Raw genomic sequence first — 25,207 nt, 5'->3', positions numbered from 1 at the left:
ACTTTTCAGAATACCTTGGGCCCCATTAGAATCTAAAATGAGACCAATGCATTTCAAAGGAATTGCACGCGGAATAATTGAAACACGTCTGGGTTGGGATATTCCGATGCCAAACCAGTTGGGTGAACAGGAAGCAAGAGAAATACTCAGTGATGTGCTTGTCACACAACCCACAAACATCTTCCAGTTGCTTGGCGGTCCATCAGATCCGAAGGATGCTAGGTTGTCGATGATCTTATGAAAAAAATAATAATCATCCAGTCAACAAAAGCTGTATGACCTCTTGGTTTCTCAAACAGGTTTCGTACGTCAAAGAGGAAGTGGGAAGAAGTGACGGAAGAACCTCTGCAAGGATTATTAACAACGGCACCAAAATGTACCAGACCGTTCAAACATCGCCTCGTTGCCAGTACTGTAATGCACTGTTCCATATCCAGCATGAAATGAATACTATTTCACATACAAACGCTTCTTTGTGCTACAGCGGTATCCAACATCTTACGATCCATCAATCATCAATCATTTAAAAAGAAGAAGAAGAAAAAAAAAAGACTTGCCCATACATCCAAGTTCCAAAAAAATGGACATAAATATTGAAACAAATTTGACACAGGCGCTTGTCATTTTATTGCTGATAGTTTCCATACTGGCCCTGTTAAACAATGGGAAAGTGAATAAGAGAGAGAAATTAATGTAAATACCGTATTTTTTGTACTATAAGACGCACCTGACTATAAGATGCACATAAATTTAGAAGAGGAAAACAACAAAAAAACTTTTGGGACCTCCCTTTTTTTGGGCCTTTTTCGGCCCTTTTCCAGCCTTTTTTTGGCCCGTTTTTTAGGCTTTTTTTGGCCCATTTTCAAGGCTTTTTTTGGCCCGTTTTCAAGTCTTTTTTCCAGTGGTGAGTTGTTCCTGTCCGGTTCTATAGAACCGGTAATAAAACCTGTGGGAGGCTCCGCCCACCTGGCACAATGTCATCATTGGTAATCTGCGCATGCGCAGAAGAGTAAGCGAGTGAGTGAAGCGAGCGCACATGTGCGATCCCGCTGCGAACCAGTAGTAAAAGTAAGTGGAACCCACCCCTGCTTTTTTCAGCCTGTTTTTTCAGAAAATGGGCTGAAAAGAGCCTCAGAAATGGGCCGAAAAAAAGCCTGAAAAAGCCTGAAAAAAGGCCTGAAAATGGGGCATGCAGAGGCCAAAAAACAGCCGGTGGGTGGGTGGGGCTTCGGCAATATTCAGTCTATAAGTCGCAGTTGGGAGACAAAAAAATGCAACTTATAGTCCAAAAAATACATTTCTACACACAGTGTTAAGTACGCCCTCCTTTTCCATTAGAGAATTTAAGGACGGCAAAGAAAAACTTTCCGAATATCTGTCAGATTTTCTCAAAAACAAACAAGAAGGGCAAAGAGACAATCTTCTTCACGCTTAGAGTTGATAAAGATTAGGAAAAATACTTGAAGGGAGAACAGAAGAAAAATTCAAGCAAGAACAGGTAACCTTTGACTTACAACCATTTGTTTAGTGACTGTTTGAAATTACAATAGAACTGAAAAAAGTAACATGAGCATTTTTCAAACTTATGACCATTACAGCATCCCCACGGTCACGCGAACAAAATCCAAAGGCTTGGCAACTGACTCATATTTATGATGGCTGCAGTGTCATATGATCCCCTTTTGTGATCTTCTGACAACCCTATTCCTAACTTAACAATTGTGGCAAGAAAAGCCATACAATGGGGCAAAACCCACTTAACAACTGTCTTGCTTAGCAACAGAAATTTTGGGCTCAACTGTGGTCTTAAGTCAAGGACTGCCTGTACTGATCGTTTCTCAAATACCAGGTCCATCTTTGAGGCCACAGATACCAAAACGCCCTTTCTCTTAAAAAAAAAAATCCTTCAAATTTCATTAGTTCTTGGTGATTTTTCTTTCAAGAAACCTCGCTTGCAATCCATTTTCATCTTTTAAAGAGGTCATCCTTCTGGCTTTAGTTTTGGAAGCTCACAGACACCCTACTTGGAATATTGTGGGTGCAATGCTATTTGACCCCCTTGAGTGAAATGAAAGTAAATTTCACTAAATATTTCAGAGAAAACATAACATTAAACACAGTAGAAGTGTTCTCAACACAGGGCAGATTCTCTGCCCTGAAAACAAGTAGCTGAAGCAAATCAGTCTTAAAAGGTAAAGGTTCCCCTTGCACATATGTGCTAGTCATTCCCGACTCTAGGGGGCGGTGCTCATCTCCGTTTCAAAGCCAAAGAGCCAGCGCTGTCCGAAGACGTCTCCGTGGTCATGTGGCCGGCATGACTCAACGCCAAAGGCACACAGAACGCTGTTCCCTTCCTACCAAAGGTGGTCCCTATTTTTTCTACTTGCATTTTTTACATGCTTTCAAACTGCTAGGTTGGCAGAAGCTGGGACAAGTAATGGGAGTTCACCCTGTTACACGGCACTAGGGATTCGAACCGCTGAACTGCCGACCTTTCAATCGACAAGCTCAGTGTCAAAGCCACTGAGCCACCACGTCCCAGTCAGTCTTATTTCCCAACTATTTCTGTAAAGCTCCCCTACCTGGAGCTTCCCAATACCCTTTCCGTCTACGATTCTCATTTTGTCCAGCCTAACGTTTCTCATGTCAGTTCCATCCCTTCCCAGCTTACCTGTTCATAGCCGTAAGACCTCTGTTGCTGCGCAGATGGTCCGGTTTGTGAAGCTCTGTAGCTTCCATACTGTTGACCCTGTCCTTGTTGATAGCTAGAATACTGTGATGACGTTCCTTGGGCAGGTCCTGGAAAAAACATACAAAAACAGCAGAAGTCTTGACAAGAGTTCAAAATCCCAAGTTGTGAGTTCTTTGGTTTTGGGCTGATTTTCTGTGACCGGTTTTCTTTTCATAGTTTTATCAATCAGGAGGTTTGGCAGAAAGAACCGGGCAGCTGCAATTTCTCACCAATCTTTGAAACAGGTTGAGCGCGTGGCCAGAGAGAGGAAAGTTGAGGAACAGTAACACATTGTACTTGAAGCTGTAGAAAGTGAAGCACTCTTCACATAATAGAATAGAATAGAATAGAATAGAATAGAATAGAATAGAATAGAATAGAATAGAATAGAATAGAACAGAACAGAACAGAACAGAACAGAACAGAACAGAACAGAATAGAATAACAGAGTTGGAAGGGACTTTGGAGGTCTTCTAGTCCAACCCCCTGCCCAGGCAGGAAACCCTACACCACTTCAGATAAATGGTTGTCCAACATCTCCTTAAAAATTTCCAGTGTTGGAGCATTTACAACTTCTGCAGGCAAATAGTCAGTTAAGTATGGTTGCTTAAGGACCAAGTGGGGAGAGCAGTAATGAGGGTTATTTTAAGTAAAGCAAACACATAAGTGCCCAGCTTAACAACTCTCATGACTTGCAACCATAATGGGCCGGCTCCATTACGTAAAGGTGGTCCTTCACTTACGACCACAACCGAGACCAAAATTTCTGGCTAAGCAAGATACTTGTTAAGTGAGTTTTGCCCCATTTTATGACCTTCCTTGCCAGAGTTAAGTGAATCAATGCAGTTGTTAAGTTAGTACCACGGTTGTTAAGTGAATCTGGCTTCCCCATTGGTTTTGTTTGTCAAAAGGTTGCACAAAGTGCTTACATGACCCCAGGGCACTGCAATCGGCATAAATATGAGTCGATTGCCAGGCATCTGAATTTTGATTGCATGACCATGGAGATGATGAAAAACGGTCGTAAGTCACTTTTTCAATTTTTCTCCAACTTTTGTTGTAACTTCAAACGGTCACTAAACAAACTGTTGTAAGTCGAGGACTACTTGTTCTCAAAGCCAGTGTCAACACTGAAGCTGACCTGATCGCAGCCATTTTGAGGCTTCAGTGTTGCCACACTGGAACTGAGGGATAGCGATGGGAGGGAATAGAGATAGCTGAAGTTTTGTAGCCAAAATAAAACACTTTCCCCTGGGAACCAAGGACATTCTAACACCTGGCCAGAGAGAGGAGGAGCGATGTTACCAGGCAACTGGATGGGAACCTTGATTGGACCATGTGACTGTCTGGGGAAGGGGAAAAACTTTTACTTTTAATTAGGTGAAAACCGCGGGAATCTTCAGAGTCGGTTTTCACCAGAACTGTGCCAATATGATCTATCCAATAAAACTATTCTTTGAGGAATCTACTTGCCTCGGAGGTGAGTTAGCCATGGCGAGTTGGCCATGGTGAGTTAGCCATGGTGAGTTGGCCATGATAAGTTGGCCATGGCGAGTTGGCCATGATGAGTTGGCCATGGTGAGTTAGCCATGGCGAGTTGGCCATGGTGAGTTAGTCATGGTGAGTTGGCCATGATGAGTTGACCATGGCGAGTTGGTCATGGTGAGTCAGCCATGGTGAGTTGGCCATGATGAGTTGGCCATGATGAGCTGGCCATGGCGAGTTGGCCATGATGAGTTAGCCATGGTGAGTTGGCCATCAAGTTGGCGTGGCGAGTTAGCCGTAGTGAGTTAGCCATGGTGAGTTGGCCATCAAGTTGGCCGTGACGAGTTAGCCATGGTGAATTGGCCGTGGTGAGTTAGCCATGGTGAGTTAGCTATGGTGAATTAGCTGTGGTGAGTTAGCCGTGGTGAGTTAGCTATGGTGAGTTGGCCATGGTGAGTTGGCCATAGTGAGTTGGCCCTGGCAAATTGGCCGTGGCGAATTGTCATAGACCCGATGGGAGGTAGTCCTCGAATTAAATCTACAATTGAGCCCAACATTTCCACTGCTAAGCAAGACAACCCCATTTCACAATCTTTTTTCCATGGTTGTTAAAATAATCGTTGCAGCTGTTAAATGAGCCACATGGTTGTTGAGTGAATCTGGCTTCTCCACTGACTTTTGCTTGTCAGAAGCCAGCTGTGAAGGTCACAAATGGTGATGATATGATCCCAGGACAGTGCAAACACCATAAATACATGCCAGTTGCCAAGCGCCTGAATTTTGATCACGTGACCATTAGAATGCAACAGCCATAAGTGTTAGAATCAGTCATAAGTCATTTTTTTCAGGGCTATTGTAACTCTGAAAGGTCACTCAACGAATGCTTATAAATTGAGTACTGCCTGTATTGAATACATCATTGGACACCTATACACCAAACCACCAAGAAACAAGCCACATCTGAATCTGGTCAGTCTTCCTCAGCACAATCTGGTGTGAAGACACAAGGGTTCTGGGGACAGACCTCGTTAAGCATTTCTCCCCGTCTTCCTAAGAAACTGAAGTCAGAATTGACATTTTCTGGCCAACAAAAATGCACAATGGGGGATTTACTCACCATATCCTTGTTGCTGTCCTGGATAACTTTGTTGATTTGAGTATTGCTGTTGGGAATACGTTTGCTGCTGGGCAGCTCCTTGCTGGTATCCGGCTTGTTGCTGGCTGTATTGGGAATTCCCTAAAGACAACAGAACAGCACAATGGATTGGCAGGATTATAATATACACAAGGAAGGTCAGCATATACATTCCATTTCTCTAGTGTAACACAGGAACACAGCAACAGCATCAGAGTATAGCACACAAGCCAACAAAAGCCCTTCCAAACATCCTAAGCCAGTGATGGCTAACCTTTTTGCCATCACGTGCCAGGAGGGGGGGGGGTGGGGGAGGTTCACGCACACGCGTGCCCACACCCATAATTCTATGCGCCCCGCCCTGCGCGTGCAACCCCCCGTGCTCCTGGCATGCAATGGCCCGTAGGCCTGTTTTCCTTGATCACCTGGCTCCAGATCCTCTCTATGCATCTGGGGAGGGCGAAAACAGCCTTCCCCACCTCCTTGGAGGCCTTCCGGAGGCCTGAAACGGCCCATTTCCCAACTCCCAGTTGGACAGGAAGTGATGTTTTTTTGCTGTCCCCAGCCTCCACAGACTCCTAGAGAGGCTAGGTCAAGTTGGCCATGCCCTCCATGGCCATGCCCATCCCCGGCCCTCCGAGGTCAAACACAACCTTGATGCGACCCTCAATGAAATCGAGTTTGACGCTCCTGCTCTAAGACTCCCTCCACCAACACTGACAGGCAAGATATCAGAATATAAACTGACAGCAAACCGCAGTCCTTACTAGCACTGATGATGTTACCTAGTTTGGGTAAGGAAACGTCTGCAAGAAAACAAGTGAGCTCAGAGAGCACCAAGGACCTCTCACACAGGAACATTGGTTATTCATTTAAAATACAGATGTTTATAGAGGTTTGTGTGAATGTTTACTCTTTACCTACTTACTTGTTTATACTGTAACATTTACATGTGCAAAGGAGAACGGTGGAGTGGCAAGTGGCTGTGAATTGCCTACCCCTGCAACATGCAGAAACCATACTTCATTACAGCAATTTAAAGGCGTGATTGCATTTTGGAAAATTGACTTGATTTGCAAGATCGCTGATCCCCCTACCTCCTTCGTAGTAGTGCTGTGTGGAATCCTCAAATGATCGATCATAACTTTGCTCAGAATAAGACGACTGCTGATATGCATAATCACCGTGGCCTATTTTCAGATAACAAAAAAATAAATAAAAGACAGTTATGTCAGAAACAGAGTTTAAAAAAAAAAATCTGTGCATTAGAAAAGGAAGAGGCTTACGACATGGGGTAAAAGGGAGAAGGGAGTCTTTATGCTACATTTTTATCTTGATTTTTTTTTTGCATCAAACTATTTACAGTTTGTCTGACAGCATTCTAGGCTTTGGAGTTTGCTGCTACAAACTCTTTTAAGAGGCTCTCTGCACTCTTTTACAAACTGCAATTTTCCACAGAAAAAGGAAAAGCGAATACATTTCTCTAATAAAAGTATTAGAGAATACATTTCTCTAAGATGATTAGGGGATTGGAGGCTGAAACATATGAAGATCGGTTGCAGGAACTGGGTATGTCTGGTTCAATGAAAAGAAGGACTAGAGGAGACATGATAGCAGTCTTCTAACATCTCAGGGGCCGCCACAAAGAAGAGGGAGTCAAGCTATTCTCCAAAGCACCTAGGGCAGGATAAGAAGCAATGGGTGGAAACTAATCAAGGAGATAAGCAACTTAGAACTCAGGAGAAATTTCCTGACAGTGAGAACAATTAATCGGCGGAATAACTTGCCTCCAGAAGTTGTGAATGCTCTAATACTGGAAGTTTTTAAGATGATGTTGGATAACCATTTGTCTGAAGTGGGGTAGGGTTTCCTGCCTAAGCAGGGGGTTGGACTAGAAGACCTCCAAGGTCCCTTCCAACTCTGTTATTCTATTTCTATTTCTATTATTTCTATTTCTATTATTTCTATTATTTCTATTTCTATTTCTATTATTTCTATTTCTATTTCTATTATTTCTATTTCTATTTCTATTTCTATTTCTATTTCTATTTCTATTTCTATTTCTATTTCTATTTCTATTTCTATTTCTATTTCTATTTCTATTCCTATTCCTATTCCTATTCCTATTCCTATTCCTATTCTATTCTTTCAGGTCAGAACCTCTAGTTTATCATTTTCTTTTATGTTCTAAGCCTCTTGCCATTCAGTGACACGTGGGCATATGTCTCTCTCTGTTTGGCACCATTACCGTCAGGATAATATTGCTGGTTCATAGGTTCTGAGGATCCTTGCCCATGACTGTACTGCTCACTGTAGTATTCCTCCTGACCCATGTACTGCTGAGAAGAACCTGAAAGACACAGAAAATATTAACAACAGTCTGCAGCATTGAAAATTCTTACATTGGGATTAGAGTTGAAAAGGTGTTCTCACGATGCGAACCTTAGCCTATTTTTATAGGCAACTGAAGGATATCAATATGTCAGATCACGGAATTCGGTGAGAGTTTTTTTACACTCACCTTGCTGTGAAGCTCGATAAGAGCCCATTGGCCGCTGCCCCATGAGGCTGTTCCCTTGATTACTCTGGCTCATCATGGCAATGGAAGACTGCCCTTGGTAATGTTGGGTTCCCGCTTGCGGGGAGTTGTAATGTGATGTTGCTGCTTGCTGGTGAATCATGGAAACTGCAACACAAAGAAATGCAAGATGGGTTCCCACGGCACGCTTAACTTGGCTGCTGAATTAACCCAGTTTCTGAGTTTGCACAAAGTCCTAAACCATTAAACCCATTAATTGAACTAAGACTGCTTGGGTTGACCAGACATGCTAAGTTCCAGAGAAAGGAACCAATAGTATTAACACCCTAGATCCCTCTCACAGTTACTACTGCTGAGCCAGGTACTCGACAGAGTTGGAAGGGACCTTGTAGGTCATCTAGTCCAACCCCGCCACCCAAGCAGGAGACCCTACACCATTTCTGACAGATGGCAGTCCAGTCTCTTCTTGAAAGCTTCCAGGGATGAAGCTCCCACAACTTCCGAAGGCAACTTCTGTTCCATTGGTTGATGGCTCTCACTGATAGAAAATTCCTCCTTATTTCCAGGTTGAATCTCTCCTTGTTCAGTTTCCATCCATTATTCCTTGTCTGGTCTTCGGGTGCCTTGGAAAATACCTTGTCCCCTTATTTGGAAAATAGGTCGACCCCCTAGCCTAAATATTCCTATTCTAGACCTCTGCATTTGCTTTTTCCTCCCTAACAGCCGAGGTGGCGCAGTGGTTAGAGTGCAGTACTGCAGCTACTTCAGCTGACTGCTAGTTCAGCAGATCAGCGGATCAAATCTCACCGGCTCAAGGTTGACTCAGCCTTCCATCCTTCCGAGGTGGGTAAAATGAGGACCCAGATTGTTGGGGGCAATATGCTATTTAGTATACTGTCTTTGGTGTAAGCCACCCAGAGTCCTCGGAGAGTGGGCGGCATAGAAATATGACAAATAAATAAATAAATAAATAAATAAATAAATTAATTAATTAATTGCAGGACATTTATTTTTCTCACCACTGCACTGCATCTTGTTGGGTGGTTTCATTAATGAATTAATGCCATGAGTTGATTGCAATTATTGAAAGGCAAGGGTGGGCACTTGTAAACCAAAGAGGCTGCATTGGTCAAAGCAGGGCAAAGGGCAAAGGTTAAGTCAACTGTACCTGGGTTGGATTGCATGCTGAGATTTGCTCGCGAGACATAGTTGCCGATCGATCCCTGGCCTTGCATGGCAACGCTTGGAGATGCAGGCACCGTGTGGCTATAACTGGGCCCAGTTCCATGGCTACTGAGAGTCATGCTCAGGGAAGTCGTGGGCATAGTACTCTGGCCTGACTGCTGCATAGACACATGGTTGGGACCTAGGTAGAAAGCAAGCAGAAAGGGGGAGAAAAAAATAGACGTTCCAGTCTGCAAAACATACTTTTTGATCAACTGCAGTGTCTGCATTATCATTTATTTAGCGTATGGTTTGTCACACACAGTATTAAAACACTTCATTTTTGCAGGTTAAAAACAATTAAAACAATAAAAAAAGCAGTAAGAAAACCTAAGAGGAAAACAGAAATAACATTTCAAAGTTTAATGTCGAGTTTGGAGATCCAGTCAGTAGCTGCCGTTGTTATGCAGAGGAAGTCCCTAGAATCTCCTGGATACCTTCTGTTAGGGCATTCCCTCACTATGTGCTGGATAGTCTGTCGAGGGGCCCCGCAATCACATTGTGCTGAAGGTGTCTTTCCCCATTTATACAGGGAGTCAGCACACACTCCATGAGTTGTTCTAATTCTATTATATGTCACCCATATGTGTCGGGGTAGGCTAAATCCTGGAGCTATACTACTTGGACTGATATGCTCGGAGACATCTTGGGGGGAACAGTGTCTGCAAAGAAGGGGCAACAAAACAAAACAAAGCAAAAAAACAAAAACAAAACACAAATTTCGTGTTACTTTCTCTGGGTCTGCCCCAATTCCTTGTAACATAATCCTTCTTGAGTTGCGGAGCCTGATCTCCTGACTCACTTTTTAAATGTCTTTAAAGGCGCTTCTCTTGGACAGACTTTTAATTATTGATCATCTAAATTCATTCTTAATGTTTTAGTTGTATGGCTTTCATCTTTTTATGGTAAATGGCAAGTAACTAGAGTAGATCTGTATGCAAAATGCATGTTGTTTTCTTCCTTCATTTTATTGTTTCTTGCTTTGGGATGTTAGATGCCCAGAATTATTTGGGAATTCAAGAGGCCTCTAAACTAGATAGATTAGATAGATAGATAGATAGATAGATAGATAGATAGATAGATAGAAGATAGAAAAAGATAGACACACAGACAGACATAAGTAGAGAGATATAATAGAGAGATATGAGAGAGAGAGACAGACAGACAGACAGATATACAGTAGATATAGAGATAGAAATAGAGATAGATGATAGACACAGACAGACATGTAGACATATAATAAAGTTAGATGAGAGAGAGGCAGATAGAGAGATAGAGACAGACAGACAGACAGACACCATAGGCAGGCAGGCAGATACAGAAATAACAAAACAGCGACAATAATATCCTATGACTGTGATCCCTGAAAGGTTACGCAATAACAAATTGTTAAATCTTCGTAATTTCTTTAGGAATTATTTTCCACCCCTTTTCTCCCACACACAAACATTTTCTGGAATATTTTTGCAATGCAATGAAAGGAGAAACGGCTCAGCACTGATTCTGAAACTGGATCAACATTTTCACCCTTAGCTTCCCACATTCTGGGCATCCTGCAACCCTGGGGAAAGTGGTGGTTGCAGAATCCTAGCTGTCGCTATATGAGCTGAAATCACGCAAACGTTTTTTTCCATGGTTTCAGAAATACATTAAACCAGCCCCGTTACTCAACCGTGGCCACCTGGACTTCAACTCCCAGAATACCCCAGCCAGCTCTAAATATTCAACCTTGATTAGTTGTAAAACCCCGCTCCAAGCACCCGTGATGCAGTTGCCAGGCAACCGTGGACCACTTACCATTGCTAATCTGACTCTGCATGAGAGACGATGTTGGAAGCCCCGTGCTGATTGCATCACTGAGATTGCTCTGTGAATGGAGAGACTGATTGGAGGCACTCTGACTCATTCCAGCTGGGCCGAGGTTCATGTTTTGTGTTGGTGGCTGTGAGATAGGAACAAAAAGACATTTCTTAAAGGAGCTGGGGGGGGTTTCTTTCTTTCTTTCTAGATGGATGGATGGACCGATACAACTGATACTCAGGTAGGTTGACTTACAACCACAATTGAGCCCACAATTTATGTTGTTAAGTGAGACATTTGTTAGTTTTGCCGCATTTTATGACCTTTCTTGCCTCAGTTGTTAAGTGAATCATTGCAGTTGATAAGCTAGTAACCCGGTTGTTAAGTGACTCTCACTTCCCCATTGACTTTCCTTGTCAAAGGTCGCAAAATTGGATCACATGACCTCAGGACACTGCAATCGTCATAAAATACTGTACATGCCACTTGCCAAGCATCTAATTTTTGATCATGTGATCGTAGGGATGTTGCAAAGGTCGTAACTCTGAAAAACGGTCATAAGTTACTTCTTTCAGTGCAGTTGTAACTTTGAAGGATCACTAAATGAACTGGTGTACATTGAGGACTACCTGTAGTTAGATGTTCATCTCACCATCATGACTCTAGATCAGGGGTGTCAAACTAGCGGCCTATGGGCCAGATGTGTCACACACAGGCCATGCCCACCCCAGTTCCATGAATGGGAAAAATGTCGCGAAAACATCACGTGATGATAATGTGACGCTGTGAGTTTGACACCCGTGCTCTAGATAGCTCACTAAAAAACTTAAAACCAAAAGAATGAAAGACAATGAAAGCAATAGACAAATCATCATCATTATCATAAGAGCTGTGGTGGCGCAGTTGTTAGAATGCAGTACTGCAGGCTACCTCTGCTGATCACAGGCTGCCTGCAATTTGGCAGTTCGAATCTCACCAGGCTCAAGGTTATTATTTATTAATTTATTTTATTAATCATATTTCTATGCCGCCCACTCTCTGAGGACTCTGGGCGGCTTACAACAATCGACAGTATACTAAATAGCATATTGCCCCCAACAATCATTTTACCCACCTCGGAAGGATGGAAGGCTAAGTCAACCTTGAGCCAGTGAGATTTGATCTGCTGATCTGCTGAACTAGCAGTCAGCTGAAGTAGCTGCAGTACAGCACTGTAACCACTGCGCCACCTTGGCTCAGCCTTCCATCCTTCCGAGGTCTGTAAAATGAGGACCCAGATTGTTGGGGGCAACAATCTCACCAGGCTCAAGGCTGACTCTGTAAATCGGTGAGAAAGGGCTGTAAGGCATCTGTGAAGCGGTATATAAGTCTAAGTGCTATTGCTATCATCATCATCATCTAGGTCTGTAATGGTGAACCTAGGGCACACGTGCCACAGGTGGCACGCAGAGCCCTCTCTGCGGGCACGTGAGCTGTCATCCCAGCTCAGCTCCGCCACACATGCACTGGCCAGTTGATTTTTGGATCTCTGCTGCACATGCGTGGGGGATGGCGTCCATGCAGGAGATGCGTGCGCAGGGGTGGGGTGCAATGCAGGGTGTGCATGTGCATATGCGGGGGTGAATCGCATGCAGGGGGTCGCACTTGCATGCATGGGCGGTGCACAGGGGGGGGTTGTGTGTACATGTGCAGGGGGCGGGGCACACACAGGTATGCACACATGTGTGGGGGTATGGAGGGGGGTGCGGGGGGGCATGCACGCATTGCATTATGGGTGAGCCAGCGCTTTCGGCACTCGGTGCTGAAAAGATTAGCCATCACTGTTCTAGGTTTAACGCTTTACAGAAGGCCAATAAGGTCGGGGATGCTGTTTTAGGGGAAACAACAGAGGAGACATAACTCCTAGGTGCCACTAGATGGCACTGTCTAATAGATGGAAGCCAGAGGACATCGAATTTTGACAGTTCTAGTATGGCAAATAAGGACAGAGAGAGATGGCCTGCAAATAACCTGGTTCTGGGCTATGCAGGACTTTATAGCGATTACCAGCACTTTGAACTTGCACTTTCCTGATAGGCAGGGTGGCACACAGAGGTGTTACATGGTCATGTTGTGAAGTGTGGGTTCTTGGAGCTCCCTGAGCTTGGTTGTTGTCTTGCAAACGTTTCATTACCTAACAAGGTAACATCATCAGTGTGTCATTGGTGCGCTGATGATGTTATCTAGTTTAAGTAATGAAACAGTCTGCAAGAAAACGACCAAGCTCAGAGAGCACCAAGGACCCTTCATTTCAAATATTCTCCTTTATCGGATCAATTGTGTGTTCTCAGTTGCTCCAATGTACAGGTATAAATCACACCCCACATCTCTTCGCCCACAACACAAAAAAAAAAAAATTCCACTTCAACCCACACATCAGGTGTGTTTCTGGTTGTTCCCCCACCTTCCATAAAGCCCAACCAAAGGATGAGACTTCTTTTGAATGGGTTCATTCAGCAATAAACTTGGTTTGATTTACGTACATGCTGATACTTACAGCAGGCAGCAAGGACTGCATATTCTGATTAGAGTCTGCTATGGTGGCCAAGTAAACCAGATTTCTGTGTAAGATTTGTTGGTATCTATAGACAAAAAACAAAACAAAACAGCATATATCTGAGAAAAAGAAACAGTGTTGGAAACATTTCTCCTTTTAAACCTGCATCTGAACTTGGTCATTTTTTCTTTAACATTCCAAACATTTTTGTCACCATCAAATCCCCAAAAAAACCCCACCCTCACCTGCTTAACTCTAATAAGCAGCAATAGTTAGCATTTATTCTGAAATTGCTAAAATGTCACCTCAAGAATCAAAAGTGTTTGATGCATTGCATTTTTGATCCTTGTAACTATCGTGTTTCCCCGAAAATAAGACCCTGTCTTATATTTTTTTTGAACCCCGAAATAAGCGCTTGGCCTTATTTTCGGGGAGGTCTTATTATTTTGGGGCACGTGGAGGAAATCAGAGGAAATGGCGGGGACTGGCTGCGCGTGCATTTAAATATTTTTGGGGAGGGCTTATTTTTTTGGGGGAGGGGCTTATTTTAGCGCATGCACTCAAAAGCCCGATTGGGCTTATTATCAGGGGATGTGTTATTTTTGGGGAAACAGAGTAATTCCTTTATTTTTGCATCGAAACTGTTGCCTGACAGACTCATCTTTGTTCTATATTACATAACATGAAAGCTAAAGAGTCAGTTATTAAGGGTTTCTTACTCTCTGAGCTTGGTTGTTTTCTTGCAGACATTTCATTTCCCAACCAAAAGAGCCTTGATAGTACAGTGGTTTAGTGCACCCTGTTATTAACACAGCTGCCTGCAATTTCTGCTGGTTCGAATCTCTCCAAGGCTCAAGGTTGACTCAGCCTTCCATCCTTTCTAAGGTAGGTGAAATGAGGACCCAGTTTGTGGGGGCAATAAGATGACTTTGTATAAAATATACAAAAGAATGAAGGCTATTGCTTAACGCATTGTAAGCCGCCCTGAGTCTCTGGAGAAGGGCGGCATATAAATCAAATTAAAAAACAAAAAACAAAAAAAAAACTAGGTAACATCATCAGTGTTATCATTGGTGCACTGATGAGATTACCTAGTTTGGATAATGAAACGACTGCAAGAAAACCACCAAGCTCAGAGAGCACTAAGGACCCCTCATGTCAGCCCTGAGCTACTAATATTCTCCTCCATCTTTCAGTTCATAAAAACAGAGGGGTTGCTTTGCAGAGACAGAATCAGACGCAGCATTAATACATCCAGTGCAGAGGTATTTTTCCAAAACACACTGAATTTTGAGAGGGGTTGGGGGCTTAAAATGTATGCTAAATATTCCTGGATGATAGCAGTTCGTGAAATGAAATCCACCTGAAATGTGACGGTGCAAGAGGGAAGGGAAAAGCACCAGAAATTTCTGCAGTTTGAGAGATGCAGCCTGTCAGAATGGGATGAACTAATTTGGCTGTGCATTTCATTACACCAGGGGTCCTCAAACTTGGCAGCTTTAAGATTTGTGGACTTCAACTCCCAGAATTCTCCATCTGGGAATTAAAGTCCACAAGTCTTAAAGCTGCCAAGTTTGAAGACCTCTGCATTACACTGTGCTTTGTTGTCTGCTGAACCCAAATGGAAGTTACACAACGACTAAGCTCAAATGGGTTTGGCAATTTGGGGTTCAGCTTCGGTTGAGAGACCAGCCGTTGCTTTTTAACCCGTTGGGTGGTTTTAACCTGTTAACCTGTTGGGTGACCCCAAATTTCATTCATAGGTGTAGCACAAATGTAAAACAAATGTCAGACCAAATAATGAGGCGTGGCTGAAAACAATCACCTCTATAGACGAATGCTTTAAAGAGCAGGGGGTCTCCAGACTTGGCCAATTTAAGACTTGTGGACTTCAACTCCCAGAATTCCTCAGCCAGCAGGCTAGCTCAGGAATTCCCCAGAATTCCCACAGCTGTCTGAGGAATTCTGAGAGTTGAAGTAAAATTTGTCAAGTTTGAAGACCTCTTCATTAGAGGCAGGGGAGTCTATGGAGGAGAGTAAAAGAAATCAAGATAACTGCCATAGTATATACAAGAAACAGGGCATGGGAAATGTGATTGCAGCCATCTTGACTTTTTTGACTCCTCAACTCCCACTATTTAGAACAATGTGAAGATCCTGGCTAAAGACAAAGAAATTGTAGATGTTCTCCATGTTAACAATAATAAAATTATTCTTTTCATCAGCTGACAGTTGGCCAGGAAATGACAAACTCATCTTATTATTTTAGCATCAACCTTATAAATCCATACTCACTGAGTACATTCTGCTGTTTTGCCCTTGCTCTGATAGTCCATGATGCACTGTATCAGATGGTGATTTTCATCCAACATCTGGATTTAAAAGCAACAAAAGAGATCCGGCCATTATTGATTGAAACGTAGCTGAGAAACCTCCTTTGATCCTGCTAAAACTTTTGATACACCTTGCACCGTCTTTATGCATTAAGTACTATTAGCAACTATAAGCAATTAGCAAAAGCAGTGGAATAATATTTGAATGGACGGGAATGAAATGTTTCACCATCATCTAAATTAATTTTAATTTTTAAATTTGATTAATCTTGCCTATATTTTTTGTAAACTGCTGGAGGCAGTTTACATAACAAACATTCCCATCTGTTTTCACCAGCACCAGTTTTCAACCCAGTGAGATGGGTTGAGCTAGGAGGAGGAACTGGAAAAAGACTTGTGGGAAAAAAATGGAACTTTGATGTTATATAGGCTGACAACAGCAAAAACACACTGTGCACAAAAAATGGAAGGGCACTTCAATCCTCACAATGGACAAATGGCAGCAAAAATTGATGAAGTTACCATAGCAGAAATAGTTAAATTGACTGTTTTGATAAAGGGAAAAAAACATACTGGTAAGTACTTTTGTTTCTACTGGGAAACCACTTCTGGACTTTGTGCTTGAGGTGGAAAAAAAAACACCTTTGATTTTGGGTTTTACTGATTAGATTTGTTGTTATAGAAATAGCTAGTTTATACTATTATGTAAAAGTAAAAAGTTGAGGTTTGATGTTATTGTCTTATTCTTCTGCACGAAAGAGCTTTGGAAGTCAATGCCTTTTTTTCTTTTTTTCCCTTCTTTTCTCCTCTTCTCCTTTCTCCTTCCCCTCCCTTATTTTTCCTACTATTTGCTTTTGTATTTTATATTATAAACAGAGGTAGTATTCAGTTGGTCCGGACCGGTTTGCCTGAACCGGTAGCGGAAATCGCAGGTGGCCCTGCCCACCTGCCCCGGCTTTATGCCATCCTATTTAGGCACGTTTTTGAGGCCAGGCACATGCACAGAAGGGAGGCGCATGCACAAACCAGGCGCACGCACGCATGAAGCAAGGGTGGGCGAACCGGTAGTAAGATAATCCAAAACCCACTTGTGATAATAAACTAATAAAACTTGTAAATTTTGAAAAACGTTTTTGAAAAGAGCTAGAAAGAGGAACTGGACCAAAGTCACCAGCTGCTTTTATGCATTCTCATTGTTATTGGTCAATAAAGGGCTTGTAAGGTGATAATCTTTTCCGGGTCCTGCAGGATGAAATCTTTTCAGCAGAAGTTGTTCACGTTAAGCCTAGGAGTTCATTTTAAATTGTAGGCTTCAAATGTATAGGCAAATCATGTTTATACATCTTCTCCACTTTCCATATGGCTCCTGTAATTTGTTTGCAAAATGCAAAGCTTGGTGTCTGCAGGGCAGATGCCAAAGAGATCATACGATCAAAATCCCACTTCTTTTTATTTGCATCGTGATGTATGTCAAGAAGAGGTAGAGCTTCAGATGGTTGCAGCTGCCATGTTGACTTTTGGGATCCCCTTGCTTTGGACACGGCTGACGGTATTGAACAGATTCGCCCATGAAAGCAGCCATGTCATCGTTTGCTGCTTTTGCTTGAATGTAGCCATTGAAGATTGTAGGAGCTGTGGTGGCTCAGCAGACTAAAGTACTGTTATTAACACCCACTTACATCTGCTGCCTGCAATTACTGCAGGGTTCGAATCTCGCCAAGGCTCAAGGTTGACTCAGCCTTCCATCCTTTCTAAGGTAGGTAAAATGAGGACCCAGATTGTGGGGGCAATAAGCTGACTTTGTATAAATATACAAAAGTATGAAGGCTATTGCTTAACGCATTGTAAGCTGCCCTGAGTCTTCGGTGAAGGGCGGCATATAAATCAAATTAAAAAAAAAATAATTGTCTTCTGGTTTATGGTTTGATGCGTCCTGTACAGGTAAGTCTTTGAGTTATGACCATAACGGAGCCTGATCATCACAGTTGTAAATCACGACAGTTGTAAATGAAGTCACCAACATTAACGACTCAATTTCACGACTTTTTTTTTTTTTTTGCAGTGGTTGTTAAGTGAATCTGTGGTGGTTAAAAAAAATCCAAAAAGTAATCAAGGAGAGGAGCAACCTAGAACTAAGGAGAAATTTCCTGACAGCAAGAACAATTAATCAGTGGAACGACTCGCCTCCAGAAGTTGTGAATTCTCCAATACTGGAGGCTTTTAAGAAGACGTTGGATAACCATTTGTCTGAAATGGTATATAGGGTTTCCTGCCTGAGCAGTGGGTTGGACTAGAAGACCTCCAAGGTCCCTTCCATTCTGTTTGCTGTGGCTGCGGTTTTTCTAAAAACTGGAAGTAAATGCAATTTTTTGGCAAAACGGTCATAAAACATGATCATATTACCACGAGACTCTGCAAACATCTGCAGATGTGGCTTTGTTGGCAAGCACATGGAATGTGGTCACATGACCTCAGGGGGAGGGGCTCCAGCCATTGGAATTTTGTCTATGGGTTGTAAGTACCCCCAGATACGTCCATCATTACTTTGAATGGTTGCTCAGCATTAAGCTAAGGCATAAGTTGAGGACTACCTGTTACTTATTTATGAAACTATGGCTAAAAGCATGGTAACATCTCAGATTGGGTGATTTATGCACTTCATCAAACCATGGTTCACAACTCATAATAGGTGAGTTCACACATCTGATTAAACCAGAGTCAAAACCAATAATTAGATTCACTTGTGGCCTTAATATTCTTTGTTTGATTTGGGATGGATATATTACAGGAAATCAAGGGACGCGGTGGCTCAGTGGCTAAGACGTTGAGCTTGCCGATCGAAAGGTCGGCAGTTCAGCGGTTCGAATCCCTAGTGCCGCATAACAGGGTGAGCTCCCGTTACTTGTCCCAACTTCTGCCAACCCAGCAGTTAGAAAGCATGTAAAAAATGCAAGTAGAAAAATAGGGGTCACCTTTGGTGGGAAGGTAACAGCATTCTGTGCGCCTTTGGCATTGAGTCATGCAGGCCACATGACCACGGAGACGGCTTCAGACAGCGCTGGCTCTTTGGCTTTGAAATGGAGATGAGCACTGCCCCCTAGGGTCGGGAACGACTAGCACGCATGTGCGGGTGGAATCTTTACCTTATTACAGGATATCAGACTTGTGTTAAGCATATTAAAACAAGATAAGGTTCTACGTAATGTGTGAATCCAGTCTCAAAGCAAAATACATGTAAAACACATCCATAAATTGTAAGAGAATACAATACATGAATTGTATTCACATTTAAATATGAATAAAATGCAGGGAAAAAATGTTGAAAAAAGCAACCGTGAGTCTTGTAAAAATTCAAGGCCATTTTCCTAGCCTAGCTTAATAAATGGCTGTATTCACAGGACACACTGAATAACAAGCTAAAGATTTCAGCATTTTAGGTTAGCATGTTAAGCTCCAGCTGTGGTGGTGGAGGTCACAGAGAGCAAGAAAAAATGTGTTAGTTCCATAAATCACAGCTGAGTTAATCAAACAGACTAGAGTGTGTGCAAACATGGCTTTTTATGTATAAACCCAAACAAGGCATGGTAGTAATTGGGCAATTTGCCACTTTGATGTCATCTTTAAGAGCTACGCTTCCTTTTCTGTAGCAGTCAATGGAGTTGTTCCAAAGATGCTTTTTTTGTTTTTTCCTTGAAGACATTTCGCTTCTCATCCAAGAAGAGTCTTCAGTTCTGTCAACACTGTCAGAACTTGAAGAAGCTTCTTGGATGAGAAGTGAAACGTTTTCAAGGGAAAAAACGAAGTCTAATTGCCTTTTGAAAAAAGCACCTTTGATTTTTTTTTGAGCAAACTATGACCTGGTGGATGGAAAATCTCCATAGATGTCCATGGAGTTATTTGTTACAGGATCCAATCTGGGTCAGTGACCAGGACTAGCAGCTTAGTCTTCTGAGCTTTTGGACTTGTGCTGGAGCCCATCCTCAGGGAGCTTCCCAAAGCACACGTTCTGGTAGAGAGAAGTTCCCTGAAGATGGGCTACAGCACGAGTCTGAAAGCTCGAAAGACTAAACCTCTGGTCCCGGTGACCGACCCAGATTGAATCCTGCAACATTATCCTGGGACACGTATATTTGCCTTCATTTGGGAATTATTTCAGAAAAAAATAAAAATAAAAGCATTGCCTTGATGACTTCAATGAGATTGCCATAACTTCTCCTCCGTGCCTGGGATAGATTCTGATCTTATTAACAATAGTCCTTAGTGTAAAGGTAAAGGCAAAGGTTCCCCTCGCACATATGTGCTAGTCGTTTCTGACTCTAGGGGGTGGTGCTCATCTCCATTTCAAAGCCGAAGAGCCAGCGCTGTCCGAAGACATCTCCGTGGTCATGTGGCCGGCATGACTCAACGCCAAAGGTGCACGGAACGCTGTCACCTTCCCACCAAAGGTGGTCCCTATTTTTCTACTTGCATTTTTATGTGCTTTTGAACTGCTAGGTTGGCAGAAGCTGGGACAAGTAACGGGAGCTCACCCCTTTACACGGCGCTAGGGATTCGAACCGCTGAACTGCTGACCTTTCGATCGACAAGCTCAGCGTCTTAGCCACTGAATCCTTAGTGTACAGATATCCTTTTAGTGACCGTTCAAAGTTACAACAGCACTGAAAAAGTGACTTATGACCGGTTTTCACACTTATGACCATTACATCCCCATGGTCATGTGATCAAAATTCAAGTGCTTGGCCACTGGGATACATTTATGACAGATACACCGTCCCAGGATCATGTGATCACACCACTTGTAACCTTCCTAGCCAACTTTCAACAAGCAAAATCAATGGAGGAAGCCAGATTCGCTTAACAACCACATGATTCACTTAACAACTGCAGTGATTTGCTTAAAAAGGTTGTAAAATGGGGAATGATGCACTTAATAACTGCCCTGCTTGGCAATGGAAATTTTGGGTTTCCCTGCGGCCATACATTGAGGATTACCTGTTCAGAGAGACTTTGTTCTGCCCCAGTTACGGACCCCAAAGAATACAGCACACACAAAGTTTATACAAAACTTAATTTACTAAAATAACTGAGTCTTTTTCAAAACAAAGGCTGTTAATAAACTTTCTTAACAGCCTACAAGAAACCAAAGATAAAGTAATCACAATCTTACGAAGGTTGGCAGAAAGCCCAGAAGCAATTTGCAGAGAATCCAGTAGAGTGAACTAAAGTTGTTCCCTACAAATTGATTCAGTCGGCGTTCCTCCTTAAATAGGCTTAAGGGAGTGGCCAATTAGCCCCAAACCTTACTCTCGAGGAGACCTCCTCCTGAGGAGCCACTCCTGCCTTTTGGCCGCTCTGTGCACCCGTGCATCAAGAAGAGGCTCCTCCTCTTCATCCTCTTCACTTAAAGGAGCTTCTGGAGGTTCTGAAGGCCCTGGCTGAATCCCTGCCTCTGGCACCACATCTTCTCCAGCCTCCTCATTGTCCGACTTGAATGCCATCTGCACAGGCTGCTGGCGCAGCACCACACCAGCCTCCTTGCTGTCAGAGTCAGCTACAATCCGCACAGGCCGCTGACGGGCCACAACAGACTTACAATTAGAATGGAGCCTGCCCATCACAGTTGTAAGTCGTGATAAACATAAATTGGGTCACCTACATGATTTTATCAGCTTATTTGCAGTGCTGGTTCAGTGAACAAGACAGTTATAAAGCAAACGCCACAGTCGTTAAGAGAATCAGTGGTTGGTTACAGGGCTGGTTTTGCTGAAAACTACATGTATGTGCTGGTTTTCTGCAAACGCATAATAAAACACAACTATATGACTGTGGGGTGCTGCAAACAGCCGTAAAATGAAGCCTGGTTGCCAAGCATCAGTGTGATCATGATTTAAGGGTAGGGTGGCCATTGGAGCTTCAAATCCGATTCGGAATAACCCGTTTGTAGGTCTGAATGGTCATAATTTTGAACGGTCGCTAAGTGACCCGTCGTAAGTTGAGAACTACCTATAGTATATCCATTGCAATGGATCTGCTCACTTTGGCTAACAAAATGTGGCTGAGGATACCTAGAAAATGAAGCATGGGCCTTTTTTTGTAATTCTGGGGATGAATGTCCGTGTGGCTTTCAATCAGAATAGAGCTAGCAGGGACCATGGAGGTCTTCTAGTCCAGCCCCCTGCTCAAGCAGGAGACCCCTATAGCATTTCAGACAAGTGGCTGTCCAGTCTCTTCTTAAAAACTTCCAGTGATGAAGCACCCGCAGCTTCTGAAGGAAAGCTGTCCCACTGGTTAATTGTCCTCACTGTTAGGAAGTTTCTCCTTAATTCCAGGTTGCTTCTGTTCTTGATTAGTTTCCATCCATTGCTTCTTGTCCTGCCCTCAGGTGCTTTGGAAAATAGGCTGACCCCCTTTGTGGCAGCCCCTCAAATACTGGAATACTGCTATCATGTCTCCCCCTAGTCCTTCTTTTCTCTAGACTAGCCATACCCAGTTACTACAACCGTTCTTCATATGTTTTAGTCTCCAGGCCTTTAAATCATGCTCTTAGTTGCTTTTCTTTGCACTTTTTCCAAAGTCTCCGCATCTTTTTTGTAATGTGGTGACCAAAACTGGAAGCAGTATTCCAAGTGTGCTCTTACTAAGGTTTTATAAAGCGGTATTCATACTTCACGTGATCTTGATTCTATGCCTCTGTATATACAACCAAGGATTGTATTAGCTGTTTTGGCTGACACAATTCGTGCCCAAATTAAGCCATGTCTCTTTTTTTGGTTGGGGAGCGGGGTGAGCTGCAGAGAGCATGGAGGAGGAATTTTTTCTGGAGGGAACGGGGAACAAAGGGTGGCACACCCCAATCGTGTCCTGTTCATCTCATTAAATCACTCCGGGGTCCCTGCACGTTTTCCTTTAAAACGTGGGCCATTCTAAACACAACTGGCAGATTTGGTGACAGGTTTGTTTTCTCGAATCACAATTCTCCAACGCACAGAAGAGTATTGTTTAACCATTGTTTCAACGAAGCAGAGCAAAACGACTTGATGCCAAAGAAGTAATTGCTTATCTTTTGATACGTGTGCGTGCCTTCAAATCAGGGTTGATTCCTGGTGACTGCCTGGACAAGCTTCTACACCCTTTCTGGCAAGATTTTGGAGGTGGTTTTCAATTACCTCCTTCCTAGGGCTAAGACTATGGTGCTGGAGAAGACTCCTGCGAGTCCCTTGGACTGCAAGGCGATCAAACCGGTCAGTCCTAGAGGAGATCAACCCTGACTGCTCTTTAGAAGGCCAGATCCTGAAGATGAAACTCAAATATTTTGTCCAACTAATGAGAAGGAAGGACTCACTGGAGAAGAGCGTAATGCTGGGAAAGATTGAGGGCAAAAGAAGAATGGGACGACAGAGAACGAGGTGGCTGGATGGAGTCACTGAAGCAGTCGGCCGTGGGCTTAAATGGACTCCAGAGGATGGTAGAGGACAGGAAGGCCTGGAGGAACATTGTCCATGGGGTCGCGATGGGTCAGACATGACTTTGCAACTAACAACAACAAGGGATGAGAGAGAAGGACTGGCCCAAGATCACCCAGCTAGCTTTGTGCCTAAAATAAAACTGGAACTCAAAGCCCACTGTAATAACATCGCCAAAAAGGCATTAAGGGTTGTAAACCTAATCTTGAGTAGCTTCTTCTCCGGTAATAGCACACTACTAACCAGAGTATACAAAACATTTGCCAGACCAATTCTCGAATACAGCTCATCTGTCTGGAACCCGCACTGCATATCGGACATTAATACAATTGAACGTGTCCAGAAATATTTCACAAAAAGAGTCCTCCACTCCTCTGCTCGCAACTAAATACCTTATGCCACCAGACTTGAAATTCTGGGCTTAGAAAACTTAGAACTACGCCGCCTTCGGTATGACCTAAGCGTAGCTCATAAAATCATCTGCTACAATGTCCTACCTGTCAGTGACTACTTCAGCTTCAACCACAACAATACACGAGCGCACAATAGATACAAACTTAAAGTGAACCGTTCCAAACTCAATTGCAGAAAATATGACTTCAGCAACAGAATGGTCAATGCCTGGAATGCACTATCTGACTCTGTGGTTTCTTCCCCAAACCCCCAAAACTTTAATCTTAGATGTCTACTGTTGACCTCACCCCATTCCTAAGAGGTCTGTAAGGGGTGTGCATAAGCGCACCAGCGTGCCTACCGTCCCTGTCCTAATGTTCCCTTTTATTTGTATCTATTTTATGTATGCAATCCATGCTTATACTTATTACCAAATACGTTCTTGAGAAACATAAATAAATAAAAAATAAAACAGTTTCCAGTCTGGTGCCTTAATCACTACAGAAGAAATAAAGGATGCTAGGTCACTAGAACAAAGATATACATGTAGTTTTCCACTTACAACCATTCATTTAGTGACTGTTCAAAGTGGCACTGAAAAAAGTGATTTATGGCCATTTCTCACACTTACGACCATTACAGCAATCCCTATGTAATCAAAATCCGGAGGCTTGACAACTGGTTCATATTTATGACGGTTGCCTTTTACTTGTGAATTGGCCCATTACTCACCCGGTGACAATACTCCGTTCAATTTCCATTTATTGCATTTCCTCTTTCAGATCGTGACCGTTCTGGCTTGTGACAGCTCCTTAATGGCTGCCTTCCTTCGCCGACGAGTCGAAGACTAACGCCAGCACTTCAGGGAACTTGCTCATTCCCTATCCATGCCAGCCAGTGTCTTCTTTCTTCGCTGTCTCCACAGGACAGCTATGATCCCTGGGGATCCCCAAAATCGGCTAGGATATCGGTGTTCTCCTGGAGACCCAGAATCCACACCGTATCGCCTGACGCCGGCCACGCCCCCTCTCCACTCTCTGACAAGCAGAGTCAATGGGGAAATCAGATTCACTTAACAATCGTGTTACTAACTTAACAACTGCCGTGATTCACTTAATGACCGTGGCAAGAAAGGTTGTAAAATGGGTCAAAACTCAGTTGACAACTGTCTCACTGAGCGACAGAAATTTTGCGGTCGTAAGTCAAGGACTACCTATAAACAAGAATGCTATTGAGGTGTAACATTTGAGGTGGTGAATCAGGACACCCCTAATCCAACCGGAGGCGCAGAGACTGGATGGATGAGTCAATCCTTTGGCCAGTCAATCCTTTTCCTGTGAACTAGGAAACTAAAGACAAAATCTATAATCCAACTAGATTAGACCAGCATAGTAGATTACAGTCAGTAATCTTCAATAAAGATGACTTCATCCTGCACAAGACTGATTCCAGCCGATAATAGTTAAGAATTAGATCTGGGATGATTTTTCTTTTAAATGCTGTCAACTGCCATCTCACGTTTGATAGGGCTTCGTTAATCGTTACCATGTGTTCACAGTCTTTCATGG

The 25,207-nt window shown here is 43.1% G+C and overlaps 1 protein-coding gene across 1 annotated transcript in view; it reads right to left on the bottom strand.

Moving 5' to 3' along the window:
- Nucleotides 1-569: 569 nt before the first annotated feature.
- SS18L1 (SS18L1 subunit of BAF chromatin remodeling complex) overlaps nucleotides 570-25,207 on the bottom strand; it is a 28,852-nt gene continuing 4,214 nt past the window's right edge. The window contains exons 2-11 of the mRNA XM_070940109.1: nucleotides 15,746-15,822; nucleotides 13,451-13,535; nucleotides 10,912-11,056; nucleotides 9,059-9,256; nucleotides 7,873-8,037; nucleotides 7,600-7,701; nucleotides 6,449-6,541; nucleotides 5,334-5,453; nucleotides 2,672-2,799; nucleotides 570-652 (exon numbers count right to left, since the gene is read on the bottom strand). Of these exons, the coding sequence (XP_070796210.1) occupies nucleotides 626-652; nucleotides 2,672-2,799; nucleotides 5,334-5,453; nucleotides 6,449-6,541; nucleotides 7,600-7,701; nucleotides 7,873-8,037; nucleotides 9,059-9,256; nucleotides 10,912-11,056; nucleotides 13,451-13,535; nucleotides 15,746-15,822 (1,140 nt within the window). The 3' untranslated portion in view covers nucleotides 570-625. The remainder of the gene's footprint in view (nucleotides 653-2,671; nucleotides 2,800-5,333; nucleotides 5,454-6,448; nucleotides 6,542-7,599; nucleotides 7,702-7,872; nucleotides 8,038-9,058; nucleotides 9,257-10,911; nucleotides 11,057-13,450; nucleotides 13,536-15,745; nucleotides 15,823-25,207) is intronic.

This window comes from Pituophis catenifer, unplaced genomic scaffold, assembly GCF_029215685.1.
Source record: "Pituophis catenifer annectens isolate HBS135680 unplaced genomic scaffold, rPitCat1.0.hap2 SCAF_3, whole genome shotgun sequence".
Classification (NCBI taxonomy): Eukaryota; Metazoa; Chordata; class Lepidosauria; order Squamata; family Colubridae; genus Pituophis; species Pituophis catenifer.
Note: the sequence above shows the minus strand (reverse complement) of the source record. Positions and strands in the feature narration are given on the sequence as shown.